The sequence below is a fragment of the Helicoverpa zea genome, chromosome 4 (assembly GCF_022581195.2).
Source record: "Helicoverpa zea isolate HzStark_Cry1AcR chromosome 4, ilHelZeax1.1, whole genome shotgun sequence".
NCBI lineage: Eukaryota > Metazoa > Arthropoda > Insecta > Lepidoptera > Noctuidae > Helicoverpa > Helicoverpa zea.
In genome coordinates, this window is record NC_061455.1 from 9,820,422 (window position 1) to 9,846,246 (window position 25,825).

Here is a 25,825-nt window from a genome sequence, read left to right on the forward strand (position 1 = left end):
CGTGACGACGTTAAACAAAATCATCGACATAGGCCTTGAAATAAAAACCGAGATTCAAAAAATAATAATATATTTACACCTCTACTAAACATTGGCATACTGTTTGGTACAAACTACAATTAAAGCTATTTACATCCAAATTAACACACAATTTAACAAAAAAGTAGACCGACGTCTACAATAATAGAAAAACTATAAATTATTGCTATGACCTTTTTGCACCCTTTACAAGAAAGGTAAAGGTAAGCTATTTATACCATAGAAGTCGTTCTCTATAATATTCAAATTAAGAATCATACATAGATTTCTGTATAAATCAGTCTATGGTCTTCTTATTAATAAGTCAAAAAAGGGTATAAGCTACTCCAATCTGGCATTTTTTTCCAAGCAACATCGATCCTTATACTTTATAGTTCGGCCATTCAGAGAATGCGTTCCTGACACGTCGCGATTGAACTGACGACGTAACTACATTCATTGATTATTGATATAATAATGTTGTTTTAATGCTCCTCAATTGTTAAAACGGTAAACAACCAGCAAAAATATTTTTATCGTAACTGCAACGCCATTGCAAAGTTACGTCGTCAGTTCAATCGCGACGTGTCAGGAACGCATTCTCTGAATGGCCGAACTATAGTAGAGATACAGTTGAAAATCAATTAAAGAAGTTTGACAGATCGAAGTAGCTCGATGTGCTAGCGTCTGTACGTTTTTTAACTACATGTGAAATTACCATCGATTAGAAATGTCCAATGTCACGATAAAGCCGAGACACTGGTTAAAACTTACACATATTGAAGTTAGAACGTGCTCTAGCTTAGGAATATTTTCGACTCTGTGCTGTGCATAAACTTGACATATAGGTAGACTAGTGTTGCCACTAAGTGGTATGTATTATATCGATGTTTTGATCCGGCCAGTGGACGCGCCGGTGTGACGATACAGTTTCAAAACCCACGTTATCGAATGACGTGTATTCTTTCTGCATATTCATTTCTGCCAAGTTTCGATACCTGAGGAAGCAAAAATTTTTCTTAATCATTTTAGGGCCATGTTTACAAGGGTGATATTGTTGCTTTTATAAATTGAGACCAATTATTATTTGACTATCATAGCCTGTGTACCTTTTTGTCACATCGTACTTATCCTACTTTAATATTAGAAGTTCGTTTCTTTGCTACGTTTTCACGCAACAACTACTTTACCGATCATCATGAAACATTTGTACACATAATCTGGGTGAATGAACATACTTTTTATCAACACACCATGCGGGCGAAGCCGCGTGCGGAAGCTAGTATAATATAATACATTTGTTGATAATTTTTTACCTTTTAACAAGTACACAGCATCCCAGCAGTAATATTATTTGCACGGCGAGCCAGGCCAGCGCCAACGACACTAGAAGCAGCTCGTGAACGCATATCAAGGAACCATCGGCAAGATTGCTCTCCTCAGCTGTTGATAAAGAAATACATAAACTATAACTTTTGGTTTCACAAGGCTTGATAGTAATATTTGACAGAAATTATCTATAAACAGCTTTTATCTAGCAGATGGCATTAACTATCTATCGGATAACTAAGCGATACTTTATCGATGCCGTAGTTCAAACCAGTGGCGGATACCCTATGTACTTCCCCTATGCTACTTTACTCCCATTAATATGTACAACCTTACCCAAGTAGCATTTTGTTCCATTTAAGAGTACACATTTAGTTCCTAGGTGAACTTAAAGCATTACTACAGTTCACTCGTGATGTATTAGCTGCATTATCGCAATTAATTACATCTATACCTGTCTAAGGGACTTACAGGAGTGTAGAGTAATACTTTTATACGGTTATGGGTGTTATAATACTCTAACAACTATCCTTTAGTCAGCTTTCTGACTAAGAGGGTAGAGATACAGCAACCGCTGTTTAACGGCCTACTTGTTCGATGTTAGAATAAGAAGAATAAGAATCATTTATTTGCCAAATGTAGGTATACAAATTAGCTGGAAATAATATTTTACAACAGTCCCGATACATTTTGCCTTACGGCGTGCTTTGTTTACTGTAGGTACAATTCTAAACACAAAATTGCTCAAACAATACAAAAAAAATAAAATAAATAAAACAATTCTTTCCAAATTAGGCACAATATCGAGAGCTAGCATTTTAATAGAACACTTCTGGTCATTTATAAAGTCAAAGGCTGTTATGTTTACTTGTCTTAGACTGTTATACAGCCAGTAGCTGTGTTAGGACCTGTTTGTGATACTTAAAATAACCTTTTTTTTTACTATCTGTACAGAAGTGTTTAAATGATTCACATGTGGACTGTAGGCTGTTAGAAGGGCTATATAACAGTTCACATAGCCGTATTTCATTTCCACCATTTTGTTCTACGTAACCTAAAATACTTACCAAATAAATCTACAAGATTAATGCACATTTATCACAAAATACGCAGATAGAGCGAATGAGTTTTGGTTTCATGTTAAAATTAATTACCGTAGTATAATTATAATGCCAATAAAATTTAAAAAACTGAAAATGTAAATTTTCCTCGCAGCCAGTTTTAAATATTTCAAAAAAACTTTTTTACAAAAAAATTAAACCGACTTCCCAAAACACTAAAAAGCAAAAAAAAACTATTTTTAGGTGCATCGGCCTAGAATTCGGTGTCTAATGGATGTTACTAAGTTAATTTTGCCACCGACTTCTAGGCCGATGCACCTAAAAATAGTTTTTTTTTGCTTTTTAGTGTTTTGGGAAGTCGGTTTAATTTTTTTGTAAAAAAGTTTTTTATTTAAAGCTTTTCAGTGATACGTATAGTTGTCACTATCCATACAAGTGGGAAGTTCTCATCAATACAAAGAATATAAGTCCAAATACGAGGTATTTTACATATTCAGTTGTCGAGTTCCCTCGACTTTCTCTGGTCTCCATCATCAGGTCAGCTTCAAACCTTCACTGTTGCAAAGGTCTTGTCAATACAAATAATTTAAGCCCAAACACGAGGTAGTTTACATATTCAGTTGTCGAGTTCCCTCGACCCTCTCTGGTTTCCATCATCAGATCAGCTCCAAATCTTCACTGTTGAATAGTGCTTTTAGGCGTACACCTGAGTATCAAGTTTTTACCCTATGTATGCCTACAACTTTCGAAGGTTGCCCTCGATTTCTCAGGGTTTCCATCATCAGATCCTGACCTGATGACTATGGGACCAACTGGCAGCTATTACGAGTCGAACAAAAAAAGAATCACGTAAATCGGTCCATAAACCTCGGAGTAATCGATGTACATACATAGAAAAAAAAAAATATATAGTATATATACCGGCCGAATTGATAACCTCCTCCTTTTTGGGAAGTCGGTTAAAAATGAATAAAGCGTTTTTACAGAGGCGCGTGAAAATTTTAGTTGTCAATATGTATACATTTCACGATAAAGTTGCATTCCCATGGCATTAACATGATATCTATACATATAATAAATCTATACATATAATAAATCTGTAAAAAAACTGTGTCTGTACATTGAATATATTAAAAAAATAATAATTGGGTGGGGTTTAGAAACAGTAATGGAGCACAAATCCAAAAAAAAAATTCTGTCTGTATGTCTATATGTCTGTATGTCTGTTTGTTTGTACACGCTAATCTTCTGAACTACTGAACGGATTTCAATGATTTTTTCTTTGTTGTATCAGTATTAAGCCTGGTCAACATATAGGCTATAATTTATCTTCGAAACTTGAAGACCTGATGCAGAACACCAACAGACCAACAAAACTATAAGAGATACAAAAAATGGTGCCATGGTAAAAATTGTTTCATGTGATGAGCATTTTCAGTTGAGATAATAAATTTTAAGATCTGGAACACCTGATGTGGAACCCCAAGAGCCCAGCTTCTCTGTACCATATACAGGTATGACGTTTTAGCAAAAGTTGTTCAATTTGATAAGCACTTTCTATTGACTTATATAAATTGAAGATCTAAAACACTTGATGTGGAACTCCAGGGGCCCAGCTAGACTATAGCATATAGAGGTATGACGTTTTAGCAAAAGTTGTTCAATCTGATAAGCACTCTCTAAAACACCTGATGTGGAACTCCAGGAGCCCAGCTAGACTATAGCATATGAAGATATGACGTTTTAGCAAAAGTGGTTCAATCTGATAAGCACTCTCTATTGACGTACATATAAACATCGAAGATCTGGAACACCTGATGTGGAACTTCAAGAGCAATACTACACTTGAAATGTATAGAAATTAATGTTATGAAATAGGTATGGTGAATCAAAAAAAGTAATTAGTCCGTCTTTAAGATAACCCTAAGATAATGGACACGTATTTTTTTTCTCTCTCTCACAAACAAATAATAACGAAGATACAACAACATTATTATATCTCATTATTATTTTGTATGTCTCTTCCAGACCTCGGGACTACAGAGTTCCGAATTTTTGGGAGGCAAACGTGGGGCCGAAGCCAACACGCTGAAGCCCTTTTGAGACAACTTTAATGAAATGGTGACACAAATGACAAAACCGACGATTATCCCTTTAAACACTATAAAAATGAACCCAAGGATAATCCCCGGTGGACGTCGTTAAAAAAAAAGACAATCCCCGGTTCTGTGCTAAACTATTGCTAACTATGGAGGAAAACTACTTGGGCTATTGTGATGGGATGTTAGTGGATGACAATGTATTAGGTACATGTAAAAATGGCAGGTGGAGACTCGCCACCTCACTTACTGGGCCCCCGGGAACCAGTCACTGAATAGCAACAAGAGGGCAACAGGGACATGAGCGGCTGAAGGGTGAGGATACCTCGGCGGACTTTAAACGCAGACTACGCGCTCCCTGTGCTTACCATGAGGCACCTACCCTCCGAGCAGGGCTACTAATCCTGCTCTAGCGACTCCACTCTGGACGGCTAAGCCAAGCCAGAGGCGTGAGACCTACCCCCGTCATAGTTCACTCCGACCGGCCGGAGATGAGGGACAGTATACTCTCCCTGGAGAACTCAGTATATATAGCCCCGCGGGGTCGCTACTCCCCGTCATCAGCCTCAGATGTCCTGCGGTGCCTATATCTCATTATTATTGTCGTTATTATCTCAAGAGCCTTTGTCCCAATTATGTTAGGGTCGACTTCCAGTCACGATGCAACTGAGTACCAGTGTTTACAAGGAGCGACTGCCTATCTGACCTCCACAAACCGGTTACCCGCTCAACCCAACACCCCTTGGTAAGACTTACTGGCTTCTGACTACCCATAACGACTGCCAAGAATGTTCAATGACAGTCGGAACCTACAGTTTAACATCCCCTCCAAATAACGGTCATTGGCATCCAAAATATACGTAGAAAGTACATACGAACTTAGAAAAGTTGCATTGGCAGGCACTTGGCAGACCTGGAATCAAAGACGCACGCTCATACTTGAGAGATTGGTTCTCTACCCACTAAACCACCACGACTTTGTCATCTATTTAATGTTTTTTTACGCGGACTAATTAGAATCACTACTTTTATCCCTATGGTCACGTCTATTGCGGTTCAGTTCTCAGCGTTTTGTTTAGTCTGCTGTGCTTTTCCCGTTAAAGTAAGTACAAAAATTAAATACATGGAACGTTTCTAATGGTTATGCGTATTCCGTTGTTTTCAAGTCAACGGGCCCTTAAAATTCAATATCAGACTATTCAGATCTTTGATTTTGCTGACCCCGTAGTCGCTGGCATAAGGGACAGGATCCGCGTACGAAGTCGCGGGCAGAAGCTAGTAGTATATAAAACAGGTACTACCGGGGGATATATTATAATAATAATCCGCCGGAGTTAGTTTGTGCCGAATCCGTGCACTCCGTACAATTGTCAAACTAATATATTAAAATGTGGAAATAATTTAGGACGCAAGTGAATTTAAGGTAGCTTACTGGAGTACTTTTACTCTTTATTACACTCATGTACGTTGTATGGTTCACACTGCGTTCCATATAGTGCCGTAAGTCAGCCTTAAGTCCGATGTTACTACTTAAACTGCTAATATAATGCTATTATACTTCTAATGTACAGCCATAGTGAACTTAAGGCTGTCTAATTTGTGCCCAAACTGGTTCAATAAAAGCATTATAGTAAGCTATACAGCTCATATACAGCTGACATACACAGCTTGTAGAGTACATGTGAACGACTATAGTTCGGCCATTCAGAGAATGCGTTCCTGACACGTCGCGATTGAACTGACGACGTAACTTTGCAATGGCGTTGCAGTTACGATAAAAATATTTTTGCTGGTTGTTTACCGTTTTAACAATTGAGGAGCATTAAAACAACATTATTATATCAATAATCAATGAATGTAGTTACGTCGTCAGTTCAATCGCGACGTGTCAGGAACGCATTCTCTGAATGGCCGAACTAGACATCGTATATAGAACCCCGAATGGTACTTGGGTAGACAGGCACTCTCTTATTTACTCCCTTTTTGGACGAACCCGGCCATTTAAGGAGTCGTAATGATATTTACAATGATAATACAACAAACCATAAATTATATTTCAAAGTAAATAGAGCGCAACATGATTACGGAGGGTGTTATAATCAAAGACACTTAAAAATCAGCAGTGTCTAATTATGTGGGCGCACGAGCGTAACATTATTCATTAGTGATCATCAATAGTCATCGATTTACTCATTCAGTAGGTAGAGTTACTTATACATATGTCGAAAAATATGTTAGAAGAAAGATTTGTTTGGTAAGGATCTATTTGTATAACAAAAATTACATAGATGGAAGACGTATCTACGCTTCTATTATAAATCTGAAGAGTTTGTTTGAATATCTTAGGAAATATATTTAAAATTATTTCAGAGCTGTCGTAGCTTTTTTATCGAGGAGGGCTATGGCTACTGTTCAGTTTTCATCTGGGAACGCGAACTAGTTACATCAAAACACCTGATGTAACTGCCTGGCTAAAATTGAATGTGACATAAAAATGTAATACAACTTACGTATATTAGACCGGTGATCAGCTCGAACTAGTGTATCAGTAGACAGAATGTCCTTAGAATCGACGAGTAAGTCCAGTTCTAGCTCGACAGCGTCTTCGGCAAGCTGGCCGCAAGCCGCTTTGCTGCCTAGTGCCACCACGCCGGGCCTCATCCGCTCCTGCACGCGGATGCCCGGACCTTCCGCGCCGTCGCCCGGACCTTCCGCGCCGTCGCCCGGCCCCTCCGCGCGGACGGACGCGGGCGTCTCGTCACCCCACTCGTAGAACGTAGAGTTTGTTTGTCGAGCGCTACGGTTCCCTGTCGGTCTTTTGGGTTTGCATTTTACCTGGTCAAAAAATGTAAGTTAATACCCTTGACCAAACATTGCAATCAATTTGAGGGCAATCCTAAATACTTAAGTGATAATCTTTGCAAAAATCAGGACATATTTCTTTAGCAGGAGTGAATTTGCTTCGAGTGACATATTACTCGAAGGATTAAATTGAATCTTATCTCTTTAATTGAATTTTATCTCATTAAATAACAAGAAAAAAGGTGGGGGATTTGCTCACAGCGTTATGGGCATGCGTGTTGATGAACGCACTGTGAGATATACTTTAGCTTCGGAGATGCTGCTACCCATCATTGAGCACTTAATTTAACACCCGACATGATGCTTGTGCTAGTTATACCGCCACCAGTCGGTCGCCAGCGTCTTTTGTTTTTAACCAAAGTGCATCATGGCTGTTGGGTAAGATTAGCAATTGGAGCAGTACGATTGTTGGCAACCAACACTCTTACACCCCGGCAGAGTTATCTCGTATATTAAAATTAATTGCTGTTCGTTAGTCTGATTTTCCCGGGAAGGTTTAATCGATACGGAGTTCGCGTGATCAGCTAGTAATGTAATAAACGAAAACAAAACTCACCGGAATACAGGTGTCGTCACAAAACCGGACCATGACAGCGAACCGGACGACGTGTGATGTGGGGAAGCGGAACGCCTTGAACCGCGCCGATAGACGCTGTGTGCCGCCCACTGATGTACGAGTGAATGGCGGGAAATCCACCTGTTTAGAGAACTTTGTCATCAATTGTTCCCATATATTTTTCAACCTGGTGTAGTGCTAACAGAAGCCCAATTCTGATACTGCATCTAAACTAGGGTCGGAGTCTGTCCTTAAAAAAGGTTGTGGGTACAACCATCCGATATGGCTAAAAATTCACGAGTAGGTATTGAGAGTATATAAAAGGTAAGGTAGGTATAAAAGGTAGGTAAAGGATTATAAGAGAAAGTACATTAGAAACAAGATTAGAGAGTGTATAGTGAGTGTAGGGGAGTAAATAGTGAGAGTACCTATAAAGCAATACGCCATTTTAGCATTTAGTGAAACAAAAGCCCTAAGCACTACTACTCCCTGAAATGTCAGCAGACAGTAAGACTACCCACTAACCTGTCCAGTAGGACATCCTTTACCATCCAGCAACAATACCGAACTATCTCCAAGTCTGGAAGAAGCAACCAGATGATACGCTTTAATCTCTGAGGCATCTGAAATCAACCGAGACCACTGTTAAACAACATTATAATGAGACATGAAATTGCTGTGAAAAATCATAGTATTGTTTGTTGAGTAGCTCAAGCATGACACTGATCAATTACTAGAACATCATTATGTAAATCGTGATAAGTATTTTTTTTTATTCATTGTGTAGTAGTCGTCTTATTTATTGCATTGAAAACAACTGCTAGACTTTGACATTAATAAAAAAATCCTATAAATATACGATTAAACATACAGTTTTGACATGATCGGTAATAAATTTCAATTTTCTTTGAATTGTTTTATGCGGAAAAATTACCAACAACGCGGTTAGTAATCCCTTTCCTTGTTTACTTCCAATAAGTCATCCAAAATATTCAATAAATAAATGTCCCAAATTCTCGCACTAGCCTCGCAGTCATCGACCACTCGCACCACGAAGGCGACACCAGCGTAGGGGACCTTGTACCCACTGGAAATGAAATAATATTCCAAAATCCCTTACCAGGGGTCTCAATCCTCAATTCGAGAGGTTCGCCCAGCGAGGTTGCACCAGCCCCGCTATCGTCGACCACTCGCACCACGTACATGGAGACACCAGCGTAGAGGACCCTGTCTTACCTGATTGTGTTGGGTTTTTATACCCACTGGAAATCTAATATTCCAAATTCCTTACCAGGGGTCTCAATCCTCAGTTCGAGAGGTTCTCCAAGCGAGACTGCACCAGCGCCACTGTCGTCGACCACTCGAACCACGTAGGCGATACCAGCGTAGGGGACTCGGTCTCACTTGATTGTGTCGGGTTTTTAAACCCACTGCAAATGAAATATTCCAAATCCTTACCAGGGGTCTCAATCCTCAGTTCGAGAGGTTCGCCTAGCGAGACTGCGCCAGCCCCGCTGTCGTCGACCACTCGCACCACGTACATGGACACGGGCGTGGTGCTGATGCCGTACACCGCGCTCGCTGCTGCCGGCGACACCAGGTTAGGGGACTCGGTCTCACTTGATTGTGTCGGCTTTTTGAACCCACTGAAATGATAAGGCTGGTGTAAGGACCTTGAAAATGATCGTGAGCTTTAAAGCACGGCTTTTGTTTATAAACAACATTCTATCGACAAGTTATCATCAGAAGGAAAAGTATTTAGTGCCAGAAACATTGTTCTTACTCATTAACAGTGTCAAACAAAAGTTTACCATGAATATGGAGAACTTAGATAGAAAGAACAATGATAACTTCATTCCAAACTTTACTCCAGCGTGGGAAAAAGGAATTAACTAACTCTCTATACAAATTACATTAGGTTTTGCCATATATTTATTCAAAAGAAGGATTTCATGATAAGTATTTTTTAATTTGGATGTTAGAAAAGGAAAGTATAACTCTTTTCCATGTAGAGATAAAACACGGCTTTTCTTTCTATTAGGTTACTGGTAGTTACTTTTGACTCCAAAACTCATTTACAATTTATCTAACAACATAAGTATTCTAATAAATAAACTCCCCTATATTTACCCGATATCACTGACAGCGACAGTGGCATCGACATGTTTAGCGTCTCTCGCTTCGGGCGAGCATCCCACGCGCACCCAGCGGTCCCCGGCCGTCTGTATGATCGGGTTGTTTTGTATCATCACCATCACGTACGCCATTGTCCTATAGAAAACAACACACAAGAATAATAAGAGAAACCATTGTATGGTTCATACTATGAAGAATGTGTTGAACAAGGAAAAAAATGTGCATAAAATAGCAATGAATCTTGCACAATGCAGATAAAGACGCTGGGTAGAAATTGATAACACGGTAATAAATATTGTTTATAGGTACTTAGACTTAAGTAAGAAATGATGGTAGATTAAAAAAAAAATTACGGTGGTTTTTATTTTCTACCTTTATTAGGTACCAGTTGTGTTTCTTGCCGGTTCTTCTCCATAAGACCGACTCTTTGGAACCATTTGACGTTTCGAAAGAGCTTTCATAGGCCTATTTCAAATTAAAAATAAAACTACTTTGACTAATCATAAGAAAAATGTATCAAACCTATTGATAACTCCGTCAGGTCCATTAGAGATGCCGTAAGCAAAGTTGACGTCACAATCTCCGTGCATAGGCAACGTCAACCGCACGGTGGAGCCAGTCCCCCGCGCGGCACATTGCTCTCCGCGCCCCGGCACGTAAACGCGCCCGCGGAACATTCCGCGCGGAGAATACGTCACTAGCATCTGATCTTCCTCGCATTCCACTGTGACTGGAGAAGCATTGCAATTTCATTTAAAAGTGCATAAGTATATTTATTTATGACACTTACGCGAATATGAGACATTTAAATAAAACTACTTTTATTAATATAACCGCGAAAAAATGCGTAAAAGTAGTTTTATTTAAAAGTTCTTACTTAGGTAGATTCAACTAACTGTTTCTCATGGCTTCACCCGCGTCACGGGAAACTTCTTCTCGTATGCGGATAAAGTAGGTATGATAACCAATGTCAACGGGGACAGTATAGTTGTAGCTAATTATCAACATTGGAAGAATTATTCAAATCGAACCCGTAATTTCGAAGCAAACCAAACAAACAAAAATATTAGGTTACATAGATTAACCGCAATCAATGCCTAAACTCCAATACCTATCTATGGCAAATAAGCGTCCAAAAAATATTTATGACATCATTCAAAAGACAAGAGTACGTACCTATTACCTAATATCTGACACTTACTGTTAAGACAAACGACTCTCCTATAATAAGTGGCAGCAGAGATCCTCCTGAGCAGCCAGGAACCGGTCGTGATGAGGTCTTCACTATGCAGGTCGCATAGCCCGCGCCCACCGCCAGAATTCACATACTCCTCCGATATCCACGTGAACCCACGGCAGATGAAACTTTCGGCTTGCTCGCATAACGTTTTACACTGAAGATTAAACAAAAACATGTAGAAAAATAGATATTAATACGACGACTGAACGAACCCGGGACCCGCTGAAGCTACTCTTGCAACAACTAAGATGTAATTATAACATAAGTACCTACTTAGCATGCACTTAACATGCTTAGTAACATCACGATGGGTGGTGGATGATTTCCATAAAAGATTTTTGTGACAATAGATTAGTAAAGAATTTTGTCTCAGGTCATCATAATTCACTTAGCAGATCCAATTCCGGTAAATTACTTATCGCATGACGAAGACATCCTTTATTTTCCTCGAAAAAAAGATCTTCCAGTAAAAAAGCTACAGTCGGTATCTCAACCAACCAAAGTGAATTCAATAGAAGGCCATCAAACAAATTCTTTGTACTGATTAATAGTTTTTATTATAGCGAAGTAATTATTCGCACGACATTCGCTATAAGTACCTACTGTTGACCTCAATAGTAAACCGAACCCAAGTTAAATCAACCAATTGGCTATTTTAAGTCATAGAAAATGTGAGTCACTTGAAATCTACATATCCCAGCAATGACTACATTTTCTATTATTACAGCCTATTTCATAAACATACGAAAATACTTTACGGTACCTAACAGATAACAAACGTACCTACATAAAAAACTTTAAGTTAAATGTACGATTAGGATCCTTTGTAGGTATGTAGCAATAGTATGTTAAGTGTAAGTTAAAATTCGTAAATCATGCCCAGTGCAATTTTGATTCGCGCTCATATGATTCTTAAAAAAAAAAAAAACAAAAACAAACGTTTACATTTGCTACCACAAAAAGGCAACAGTTGCACGTTATTATTAATAATCCTGACCTAGCTACGACCCCTTCAGTATGGAGCCCTACACTAGAGCCTACTTACTTCGTCTTTTGTGTAGTTTTTGATAGTAAATTCCACATGTCTCAGCGTTTGGTTGTAGTACTCTTCATAAGAACATCGATCTATCTTCTTTGGATCTGAAAATAAGAAAAGAATTTATGTGTTGCATTTGGGCGGCAAAAAACGCGACGGCAAACTGCAGTTAGATGCATCATGGTTAGCACTAGGGCATGCAATACCGGTTTACCGGTTTCGGTTTTACCGGTAAAACCGCCCATTTTCGCGATTTTTAAATTACCGGTAAAAATAATATGTTACCGGTAATTTACCGGTTTTTACGTTTTGTGATAAAATATAGCAATTGTTCATTTAACGTCAAATCTTTGTTATATAGCCTGAAAATAATGTAATATTGCATACATTACATATTGTAAGTGTGTTTAAGTTGCTGTTTTTTAGGAAAGTAAACTTGTGTCCCCTTAACTATCTCTAGGTTAGATACAAATCTTCATTCTCATCTTATTTTATAATATCTAAACAAATTTTATTCATTCGGTTATTCCGATTTTCCTCATAGCTGTCAGCTCATATTAGGTAAAAATGTAGCTTATGCTTATTTTACCTACTCTATGATCTTGCTGAGTAAGGGCTTTTACTTCACCACCATGCGGACAGCTCTGAGGACACGGTGGAGCACACAGTCTAGGTGTGCACTGCCTGGGAAGGGTACCGCCGTGTCGTCGTCGAGGCAATAGGCAGCGGCGACCTCTCGCGTCCGGTCGTGGTTCAGGCCATGGTCCTGAGTGAATGGGAAGCCGTCGCCTTCTTCTGCGAAGCAGTCATGCTCGAGAAGGAGACGGCGGAGAGACTGCGAGATCGCACCTCTCATCCCAACCGCTGTAGTGGACCAGACACCACGGGCGCTGAGTGTCGAGAGACGACACCCGGCCACCGTAGGCGTCGGTCTGTGGACGGTGAGTTCGGGTGGCTCATCGTTCCTCCGTCTGCATAGATAACAGACCCGTGTTGGCTTCGCGTGTTGTAAAGGCGGGTCTAGACGAACCGAGCACGAGCGAAGTACAAGCGGAGCCATTCTCGGTTTCATCGTTCGCGGCGTCAAGTGTGGACGCACAACGAACCTACAACGATCACTGTTAGCAAATCCCTTTGTGTTCGACAAAAACCGACAACAGGCGGAACGCATCCGAGCACGAAGTGCTCGCAGCGCGCTCGTTAGAGGCTTGTAAGTTGGTCCACACTTATAGACGAATTGTGTTCGGCTCGTGCTCGGCTCTCCTAGCGTAGACGCAGCTTTACACATTGTTCGAAAGAGTTACCGCGACCCTGGTCCATAAAATGCCTACGATTTACTTTAATGAAAAAAAATTTTTTTTCACAGTTATTCGTAGCGTTTATCCCGTCTTGTGACGGGGTCCGCTTTCCGTATCTACTTCTTCCATTTTATTCAGATGTTCTTTCCAGGACATCTTCCTCTTCGAGTTCGCAGATTTTCATGTCATTCATTACGACACTCAACCACCACAGTTTCGGCCTGCCTCTGCGCCTTTGACCGGGTATATCGAGATTGAGTAGATAACATTGGCGATGTATTCAGGTTGTCTCCTCTCTACATGTCCGTACCATCGCATATTGCCGTTTCTCTTGCATATTGTCGGCGACATCGCGTATGGATGGTACTAACATGTTTTTTTGTTACGGCCCACGTCACAAAAAATGTTTACCACCTTATACCCTGTATTTTTATTTATTTTTTTGCTTTTAGACTACCCAATCTTATTGTTATAATATCACATTTTAAAAATTACAAAAATTACCGTTTTACCGGTTTACCGGTAAAAATATTTTGATTACCGAATTTTTACCGGTAATTTTTATTTTACCGGAATTGCATGCCCTAGTTAGCACACGAAGATACCTCATGTTACCTACACAGCTACGTCACTAGCCGTTTTCCCGCGGTAAAACACAGCCTACGGAAATCGATTGGAAAGCTACCAACAGTGAAATATTGTTTCCAATCCGTTTAGTAGTTTAGGAGCCTTAAGGCTACAAACAACCAAACTTACAGACCAATGTATCCTCATTATTATAGTATAGATATATTGTTGAGGATCAGATTCGTTTTATTTGACTACAATGTGAACGTGAGATAAAACATGTTTATTCTTTTTTTAAGCAGTTTCTTAACCCAAGTTCGGCCAGGCGAAATTATAAGGGCCCCTCGTCAGGGCTACATTACCTATGTTCTTTTACTTCCGTTCACGTAACACTAAAATTTGCTCGTGCATTGAACACGGAGATTTATTGCAGTTTGGGTTATCCAGTGACAAATTATGATGGGTTAATCCATTATGCAAACTTGATCGCAGTGCAAAGCATGACACGCTTCAAGGCAGTTTCACGAGTCACAACAAAAGGATACCTATTATTATCTCATAAATAGATTTTTTGAGAAGCTGCGGTGGAGGCAATGCACTCGTTCAAAAAACAAAGACTTCGTAAACATGACTCAACATCACGTTATAGTCGGCAACATTTCCTTAATTGATTGCGCTCAACGTAAAGTAAAGAATTGACCATAAGGTTAGTCAGTCATTCAAAGAATGTATAGCTGAGTTGCATAGGAAACTAGAGTTACCTATGTGGAAGTGCTCGAGTCTGTACCTACCTACCATTGCTTATGAGATAGGTACCAACAGAGACTAACTTTTGTACCAACACATAAGAAAACTCTTCGAACATTCAAAATATGGCCAGTCTTAGGTTGGTCATGCAAAAGCAAATTGATGTAGTGTAGTCGGAACTTAAACCCGGATACATATTTCGATGCCTTGTGTATGGGACGCGAATATCTCGATGTTATGGAATGCTGTGGGGGAATACCTGGAAAAAATACCTGCAGATACTGGTAGAAAAAGGAATCTATTACCATAGTGAAACTTATAAATATTAATGAATAATATAGGTAAGCCCCGCATAGTTACGGAATCCATCGCCTATACATGCAGGACAATGCAATATGATAATAGAAACGAGTGTTAAGTAATAAGTAGGTAGATAACCAATGCGAAGGTACTATTGGCGTGCAAAAATATTGTAATGGCAGTTTTCAGGTAAGTGCTACGTGACTTAGGTAAGTACGAGCTACTAGTTACAAGATTATACGACTAGATGATAGATGACAATACAATATAGAAACCGAATTATTACCTATATGTACCGAAAATGAACTTTTGCAAAAAGATTAAGCACGTTACTGACATAAACCGGACTATCGCATGCTTATTATTAATTATTTGATGTAATTGAAAGGTAGAGCAAGAATATTATGACTTTTGAAGAAGAAACATGAAATCAGTTTTATAGTTGAAATCATCGCAATTAAGCAATAGTTCTCTAAACAACATTTTTACCGATAATTAAGTATTTTATCGATTTGTCCTGTTTACCAAAATTCTTTGCTACTTAATAAAATACAAACTTTTTGGAAATGGCTCATAATATGAAACATTACATCACCTATTATTAGTATTGTATGTTACATAAAATGATATTTTTTATATAATTCGTTTTAGATGATTATAACATACCAACGTAAGTTCACGGTTCACAGAATTGAATCTCAACATTATCGTTTCCAATGACCTCCAGAAATTGTATCAATAACTGGTTTATAGCTACAATTATGTATGTTTCATAGAAATCGTAATATTAAAGTGAATTGATTGTCATTTTTTTCTAGTGGAGTGTAATTACTGATAAAATGTTTTGTTTTCTTTTCTAAATAAGATTTTTCTTCTTTTAACTAACTTATTAAAATCCCAATACCTACATAGAGAGTTACTATACTTACAGTCATGAAAGCACTGGTTTTCTATATAAACGGTGTAGTAGTTGGACACTCGATAAGACTCCGGCTCAGTGAATCTATTCTCTCTGTTCAAAAGACAGTTGCCAATCATGGAGTCTGAAGTATACATCAGGTCGGGATCGAAGTCGCTCTGAGGTACGACCCATTGTGCAGACCTGTAAAGAATGCGAGGAATGTTAATAAAACATTCTGATAGTATGATAGGTATCCTTAGTAACCTATGTTTTGTATAAAATATTGTTCCATAACGACCGATCAGAGCGACGACGCTATTTGAGGATCACTTGACTGCAGAACGGGACTGGAAGGTCAGAGTCAGGACTTTGATTTCCCAGTCCACAGTAGGTAGAGGCACCAGACGTAAAAAGAAGGCAGACGACCACCTGTACCTTAAAATATCAATTAAGGACTTGAATTTTATAAAGTGGGTTCCCAGCCTCACAAATGTCCCTGAAAGGGACGAGGAGGGAGTCCATACCCCAGAGGCAGGATAAGGAGACAACTAGAGACATTGTTATGAGCATTATGTCCATTAGGTAAGTACTCTAGTTATCTTTCTTGCGCTAGAGGAACAAATCAAGTCATACTAACTTTGTGTAGTGTCTGGGTAACCAAGATACAGAATGTGCTTACTTTGAGACCCGCTGTTATGCATGTAAGTTGTCTGTTACTTCTCTAAATGAATAATGTACGTAATTATGTTAACGAACAATGCGTAAGCTATTAATTAATTTGAGTAGAGAAATTGTTGTCAAAGGTACTTGATTAAGCAGCGTAAAAACATTAAGGTAGGTCATAGGAGGCGAAAAGCGGTGCAGAGGCGACGCACAAAAACTCAGACACGACCCGCAATGAAAGATGCGGCCTACGTCAGCACATGAATCATGTTGCGCTCAGACGATTTTCTGCTTTGGTTGTCATCTTCAGTACAGGGAAAACAAATTCCAATCTAACTAAGTAACACCCAAAATAACTGCAAATGATTAGCCTTTGGAATTCTTGAAATTCCATTCTGTCGCGTTATCAATATGATATTTAAATTGATCAGACATCCAAAATATGACAGGTAAAGTACCTATGTGTACATTCCACAGCAAATACACAAGCTTATTGCCGACGTACACTTGTATGTAAGTTGTAGGTAAGTTGTGAGAGTCAATCATGAAAGTGATTCGGGCCCGATCGTGGACAAATACAAAATGTATATTGCAGACGCTTCCCTCAAAATGAGAATAAAGCTAGTACCTAAGTAGTACAGTCGAAAATGTTTACCGGACGAATTCCTAGAAGGCAATTAATTATGAATACAGAATAAACGTGCGAACCTATAAAAAATCCGATCAATGGCTCATAAATGCTTTTATTGCAGCCATATGCAAACCAGTTATATGTATGGATATTACAGATGCATTGATCTAGACGGCAAAAAAGAAACATTGTTATTCGTCTTCACTTTTAACTGTTTTTGTCTTATAATCGAAAGTTTGATTGAAACGAATTTGTTCTTACCTACTGCTTATAATAGAGGTTGATATATACGTGCATATATAAATGTATTAGTATATAGGTATTTTATGTTAGTTCCTCTCCTTCCTCTAACTCTAAACAATGATTATGACTCGACTAGAGATGAGTAAACACTAGATGCCTACTTACTTACGTTTGATAAAGGTAACAACATATATAAGTGATATTTAAAAGATGGTGCGTGCATGCTTATTAATTTTACACACACCAACAATGCCTACGACTTGCAGCGGATGTGATTCCAATATTAAAATGGGCAACAGTAAAAATAATAAAAGCCGAATGATGATAATGCGTAAGTATGGGTTTTCCAGTTTTCAAAACTCGTCCTTCTGCTACACAGGAATACTCGTCCATATCTCCTCTCTGGGTAAATACAAACTACGAATCTTCAAATGTCAAATAATCAGCATCCAGTTTTATGTGGAATTTGCTATTAAGTAATATGATTTTGTAAATTTTAAGTCTCAGACCAGAAGCTTTCTATATTTAGACAATTCTTCATCCAGACTTTGAATTTTTTACCGCATAGGTAATTATATGTTTGGTGACGTGTTATGGTAATGATGTCGTTGTCAGAGGAAGTACTTAAGTTATTCTGTTACGCACATTGTTTTTGGGCAGACTACATATTACTAAATTATGGCAGCGGCATCCGTTACTAGGGCTGCCATCCGTCCGGGTTTCCCCAGATTTGTCCTAGTTTGGAGCCCGTCCGGGCGGGATTTGAAAAAGTGTCCGGGAAAAACCCACTTTTCATGTAAGCAAGCACCTATTTTTCGGCATTATTATGTACAAATAATACAAAACGCTATTCATTCATTCAGTATGACAAGGGAAATTCTCTGCATTTAGCTTCGCTAAGAACAAAGTCACCGGCTGCAATGTTATGCGTATATATCTATGTCTATCTATGACGTTAGAAATCGCACAAAACCTCTGGTTTTATATTAATGAATATTGAACATATGGTATCTTACCGAAACGTTTCATCCCTTAAGAACACAGCATCGTAGCACTCGTAAATGGTGGTGTTGTAAACGACCCTTAGATTGGACCCTTCGGAATTCATATGGTAGCCAGGAGTGTTTTCCAGCGCCCACCAACGTCCATTGCAGTCTTCTGGCACTATAAAAATAGGTACTATTACAACAAAGTTCACGTTATCTGTTATGTTACGCGAAATAAAATAGCCTAGTTTTCAAAAAAAATTGTTTCACAAAAAAGCCAAAAAATATGAGTCATCCGCCTTTGAGGATTAATGAGTATAAAAAAGTTGAGGAAAAGCCGTGTTTACGTGTCTATGACATATCTTACCACAACACATAAATATCAGGAGTCAACATCTAATTAATCTCTCTCTCAACCACATAAGTACATGAAAAAACAATAACTAACTGCAACAATTAGAATGTTGACAAGTCAAATTATAGGCTGTTTCAGTGGCAAGTAAAACTGTAACTTACGTGACAAGCAAACTTTCTTGAACATTGCGACATCATTGTCCGTCTTAAGTCTTGCTGAGGATTCACCTGCTACGCCCTGGCAGTTGCCCCTATCATAGGCAACAATGACAGCCCCACAGTCCTGCAATTCACGACATCTTGCTAGGCAGGCACCTGCTAGTGACTCTTCGTCACCACTCGCCGAGTACACAAATACTGGAGTAGCGCTCTCCGGAGCCACCCCCGCCCACCGGATGAATGTTACCGTTTGATCAACCCCACATTGTGCTCTGGATGCTAACGAGAAACAAAAATATTTGTTAGTAAACAAGTAAACGAAGCTTTTGCTTAGGAAGCTACGCCTACATACGGTTGCGTATGTCCTTGAACCTCGATCAACTAACTGCTCCCTTTATTTTCATCAAGTAAGATTAAGTTATAGAATTTACATTATAGGTATAAGTAATGAAAACATCTAAGAAAAACAATGGAAAACTATTAAAAAATCCTCTAAATCTTTCAAATCTTCGAAGTACAAAAAGAAAGATGATGCTTTTGATGAGAAAAGCAGATGATGAGATGTAAAAGGGCTAGCTAAAGATAAACCAATTTTAGGGTCGGCTTAATGTCTAACCAGTTGCAGCTGAGCACCAGTATTTTACTCGGAGCGACTGCCTATCTGACCTCCTCAATCAAATTAGCCGACCAACTCGATACCCCTTGAGTAAGACCGGTTGTCAGACTTTCTGGCTCCTTTATGGCTGACAGCCACCCTCCAAACCAAATTAACGTAGAACTTTAAATTGAAATACTTCCTATTCACAGGATTTCCTAGAGTAATAAAAACTATTAAGTGAAGACCATGAAATGCGCATGAAAGTCAACGTTCGAAAAGTAGAAATAGAAGTGAAAGAAGTCGCGACCAAAGCGCTATAGCCACGTACGTACATAATAGTGTGTCTATTGAATGAAAAAGTAAAGAAATCGATCATACACATCTAATAATTTTCCTAAGTTGTCACGACCTTCTCACAAACTTACACTTTTCAGACGCTTAACTAACGATTACGTCATGATCGATCGAACCATCAATGGAGTCAGTGGTATACTCACTCAAGTTCCAAAACATTGAGCGGTAGCGTCACTAAATGCATAGATATATAAGGAGTTATATTTGCCGCCCAAACTATAAAGCGTCAAGTCAACTAGTCCGACAGTACAGCTTTTGTTCCTCACCCAAGAGAACCTACGTGTGAAATTCTCTTAATTTAAAATCGGATATATCAGTTGCAAGGTTAGTCTTTATATTCATTCATTAGTCTTCTTTTTTATTTAAACCGGTAAAAGCATCGCAAATACAAACAGATTATGGAAATGGCAAAAAAATCGAAGTAAAATGAATTAATTAAAATAATTCATATTTAGGAATAAAGCGACCGTAAATAACAACAAGTTTAACTTTTTAAAGGCATAAATGCTTAGCCAACGACTATAGGCTATTTTTAACTAGGCTTTCGGTTGCAAAACCGACAACCTTAGGTACCAATAACATTTGTATTACGAGTTAGTTAGTTAGTGGGGTTTAGTTCCTGGGGACCCCGATCCTCTAGTGGACCGTTTTATTTTATATTGATAAACTTAAAAATCGTGGACCAACCTCGCATATATGAGTGATCCATTAAATATCTGATAAATATTAATGAATTACTGACTTAAACTGTGAAACAAATTAGCTTAGGTACCACACAGTAGTTGTTTTTTATGCATCATTATCAATGTTTGATACACCTACATTTTATTTATTTGAACCGCTTCTTAAAGCATGATCGAGACATGCTCTATTTTCACTATAAGTAGTTAATAAACTTATTCCAGTTAGTATGAATATAAAGTAAATAAATCATCTTCTTTAACTCATCATCGATTGACGATACTTTACTTTAGAGCTTAACTGAATAGTAATATGTATATTTATGTTACAGCCAAAGTAATAAGTCTGTATAATTTATATATTATCTAGCTATTATTTATAATATCTAGTAGATATTATAAATATCTACTCAATTTGGATAAAGTGATAATTGACACAGAATTCATCACAATAACAAGCAATTTTATATAATATCTCCATAGACTTGGATAATGTAATAAAACAAGTCGGTGAAGATTATTATTTCATGTTAACTAACTAAAGTGTCTAGTAGCTGACCTTAATATAATTCAAAAAAAGGTAGTTAGCCCAATGCAGGGCACTGCATAATAGTAGCGAAAAGTCCCCTCTTTGAGGTGTGGCTCGGGCCACTTTACGGACGGCCCAGAGGACACGGTGAGCCACACAGTCCAGGTGTGCCCTGCCTAGGAAGGGAACCGCCGTGTCCTCGTAGAGGCAATAGGCAGCGGCGACCTCTCGTGCCCGGCCCTGGTTCTAGCCATGGTCCGGGGTGAGAGGTAATGGGATGCCGTGGTCTCATGCAGACGCCAGAGAAGTTCACACTTCTCATCCCAGCTGCTGCCATGGAGGTGGAAGACCAGGGCGCCGGGTGTCGCGAGACGTCTTCCGGCCACCGTAGGCGTGGGTCTGTGGGCGGTGAGTTTCGGGTGGCTCATCGTCCTTCCGTCTCTTAGAAGACACGGGCCCGTTTCGGCAGCGCACGTTGTTCCACGCGCTCCTCGAAGAGATTCAGCGAACCCCAGTGGGTTTAAGCCACTAACAGTCTGACACTCCTTCACGCTGCTAACCCACAGCGGGGAGGAGGGAGGAATCAATTGATGATTTATCATAAAATTGACAATAACTTAAACAGTTTCTAAAAATTAGGCAGTAGTTAGTTGGTTATACCATATTTATTACTATGGCTAACATTGACTAGCTAATATGAATAATATCCAGATAAAGTGATTAATTTATCACATCGTCAAGTCAATTTGGGTATTGTATACAATGACCACTGATTATGTATAATATTTATTTAATCACTATGGCTGTTAACATATATTCAAACGGGGCCCTTGTGAACGCGTTTCTCGAGAGTAGAGGTCCTCAGAAACTGATTTTAAGTACGTAGGTCCTGCCTATGTGTAGATAAAATAGGTCAAAATAAAATGCTTTGCAAAAAAAGAAACCTTGATTTGATTGGTGTTATGTATGGGCCAAAACGTTTTAATGACTGGAATAAATTGTGTTAATTATATATAAAGATCAAAAAAGCGCTAATCTCAGTAACTACTAGTTCGTTTTTAAAATCAGTGATTTTTAGGGTTCCGTATCCAAATGGTAAAACGGGACCCTATTGTTTTCGCTCCGCTGTCCGTCCGTCCGTCCGTCTGTCACCAGGATGTATCTCATGAACCGTGATAGTTAGAGAGCTGAAATTTTCACAGATGATGTGTTTTTGTTGCTGCTATAACAACAAATACTGAAAACTAGAATTATTTATTGTTTTGGGGGCTCCCATACAACAAAAAATTCATAAATATTGGTACAGAACCCTTCGTGGCGACTCGCACTTGGCCGGGTTTTTTCATCTAAAACCGGACATTACGCACGTAGTGAAAGTAATTATTAAACTACATAATTATGTACTTGCATTATTATATAGTGCAGCTAATTCTTACATACCATGGTTAACTAAAACATATTTTATTGACAACACCTTAAGTAAAATGTTTCCGTAAACAATGCTTTTTGTTTCCCTTTAATGCGGCGGCGTAAACAAGTCCAGCTATAAATATAGTTCAGGCAGTGATGATGCAATATTATAATAAAGACGGCCTGCATACCTGAAATGACTTCAAGATTATAACAACAAGTAAAAAATTGCATTGACTGATAATATATAATAACTGTACTTCTTAATGAACTTTTTTTTACATAAGTCATATCTTTTTTGTGTAATTTGCAACGAGCACCAATCCAATAATGTGTTTATGCGTATGACAGGCTAAAGTTCAAAATGTATTCACTATAGAAATTATTGTAAAAGAGTTACGTATGAAGAGTTAAAACTCACATTGATTTAAAAGTGCCTACAGAAAATATCAGTACTTACTATGTATATTTCAAGGGACATGTTGCTTATTTACATTTACGCACCTTTTACTTTTTTGGTGCGACACAGTAAATTGACATTCAATTAACAAAATATAACGGATGTCATAAATAAATATACCCATGGATAAAACGTAGCCTATGCTACTCGGAAAGAGTGTAGCTGACCAACAGTGAAAGATCTTTTCAAATCGATTTTGGAGCTTTAAGTTTACAAACGAACAATAAAATTGTTCTCTTTATTGTATCAGTTTAGATGAGAAGTATGGAAAAGAAAGATGGTGCGACCCTAAAATGGACCCTAAGTAGAATTAAAATCAAGACATTATGATGACAACATTTATTTATTTATTTCTCTTTGTGATTTTTTTTTTCAGATGGTCCAACGAAAAGACAACGATGGACAAGGAAAATTAAGCTGGTGCATAGTGGCCTTGCTGGCAATACTCCTGTCCGTGATGCCTGCAGAATCAAGATATGTGCATGTGCACTGCCCAATCGGAAAGAGGCGAATTACCGTAGTCAACAAACATTCCGCTTTGCACAGACTGTGTGTACCAGAAGAATTCTTCCAATCAATTGATGACGAATCATACGATTATACTTTTTAGCTAACTGTATGTGTGTAGTAAGTATCTACATTCAATAGTATGTAACCCACCTATTTATAATCCACTGTTTTTACCCATCTTATTTATCTAGATTAGTCATCAATTAAAAATCCTAGTATATCGTGGCCACACTTTATTTTCCCATCATATAAGATCTAGGCAAACAAGAGAGAACCTATAAGATCTATAGATAGGGAAAGAAAATATGCCTAATAAAAAGTAGGATTTGTTAATTGATGGGTTTTATTAAATTAAAAGCATATTCGTTTTCTCTTGACGGGAAGTATTTAATATGTTTCATCTTATGTTAATTTATTTAAATTTTTATTTGAAAACTTGAAAATGTATAAACTATAGCTTTTAATTCTGCAGCTAATGCCAGTACAGTCAATGTGCATCCAATTAAATTCCTGAAATATGTATGCTGCATAGCATGAACTCTGTCAAGTCAATGTAACTTCACCAGACACAGTTAGAACTCATAAGAAGACAGTTGATCATCAAAGAAGGCCTACACACTCCACCTAGTGTAAGAGTCCTCGATGAGGAATGACGAAGCCAAAATGCTTTATCAGAAGACTGACTGCTTGGGAGCACAGTTTAGCTCGAATATCAAAGATTTCGAATTAAGTTTGTAGGTCGCTTTTGAAAAAATCTTTTCAAAAGTCACACAATATAGTTTGTAAAAATAAGATCTCAATTGTTTTATTTGTTGTAAAATCTCCCTTACATTTTCCTAACTACATATGTTGAGGTCGGCTTTCCAGTATAACCAGATGCGGCTGACATAACAAGACTGTTTTTTACATGGAGCGACTGCTGATCTGACCTGAATCCCGTTGCAACCCGATAACCCTTGTTAAACATAGTACTTGGTTCGTAGACTTCGACTGATAGTCAGAAAATATAATCAATTAAATTCCAATAACTTTGTAATAGTGTAACCATTAATTGAACAATGCCCTACAATTCCTGGATTGTTTTTTATCAAGTACATTTATGTAGTTTACTATATAGACACACTACTACATCATAATGTATACCTAAAGTTAAGGTCGTCTTATACATAATCGCCAGCTATGACTATTAAAGACAAGGAAAATAAGCGGGAAAGTACACAGGCCAATATCTACCTAAATAGGAAATATCGAAGATGAGGATGATAGTATTATGCTCTAGCTAAAATTCTAAAATAAAAATAAAATATTGTATGATGAATCACTTACTATTGAAGAACATGAGCGACACCAGGACAATAATAAATCCATATGGCTTCATAATATTTGATTGTGATCACGTTTAACCACACTTATGAGTCATAAAACTATCATAAAGATGTACACAACTGTTAAATAATGTTAAAACGTCACGACGCTATAGGAAACTTCACCGACATACAATGTTGCTGATAAGCATTGTTAGACGTTACGTTCGAACTGGTAATATTATGTACGCAGCCGCGAGTGACCAAGACGAGTCCACCACTGCACTAGAGTATGAAGCAGCTTCGTCCAGGGTGATGAACCAATTGTGCAATTAGATACAGATCGCTCTACACCAAGTCAGGGCACACCTGAACAAATATACTACACCCCTTTTGATCGGAACAAGTATTTTGTTGGAAATTTTTGGTCCAAATTAAGCTATGATTCGTATTTGACACAGCACTTGGTGTTTTAATTTATAATGTTCAGAGTGGAATATTAGATCGGGATATCGATCGGCTATGCGAGCTGATGCGCAAGAAGTGCAAGCGCAGGAGGCGGTCGTCAGTCACACCGCGGTTACTGAAACTGTTTGAAGTACAGGCGTCATGTGCGCCGGCCCCCACTGCCAGGTATCCGTCGTCGGCGCGACCTTGCCAGTATTATTATAGGTTTACAGACTACAATTTACAATAGAGTGACGAGTCAACCTCAAACGATAGTGAAAACGATAATAATGACGTTAGGCGCCCAGAACGCCGTGTTTAGTAACGGCTGTCTATACGGGCTGGGT

General features: G+C 38.4%; 1 protein-coding gene across 1 annotated transcript; it reads right to left on the minus strand.

Annotated features, from left to right (window-relative positions):
• Window positions 1–639: 639 nt before the first annotated feature.
• On the minus strand, window positions 640–25,626 carry LOC124629964. The gene is made up of 14 exons (XM_047163647.1): window positions 25,054–25,626; window positions 19,190–19,465; window positions 18,704–18,851; window positions 16,179–16,351; window positions 12,347–12,441; window positions 11,263–11,455; window positions 10,584–10,791; window positions 10,056–10,196; window positions 9,384–9,571; window positions 8,451–8,548; window positions 7,926–8,066; window positions 7,018–7,342; window positions 1,335–1,461; window positions 640–1,016 (listed from the first exon to the last, which is right to left on the minus strand). Exons 1-14 carry the CDS (start codon window positions 25,103–25,105, stop codon window positions 884–886), a joined length of 2,298 nt encoding a protein of 765 aa, XP_047019603.1. The 5' UTR covers window positions 25,106–25,626; the 3' UTR covers window positions 640–883.
• Window positions 25,627–25,825: the final 199 nt, after the last annotated feature.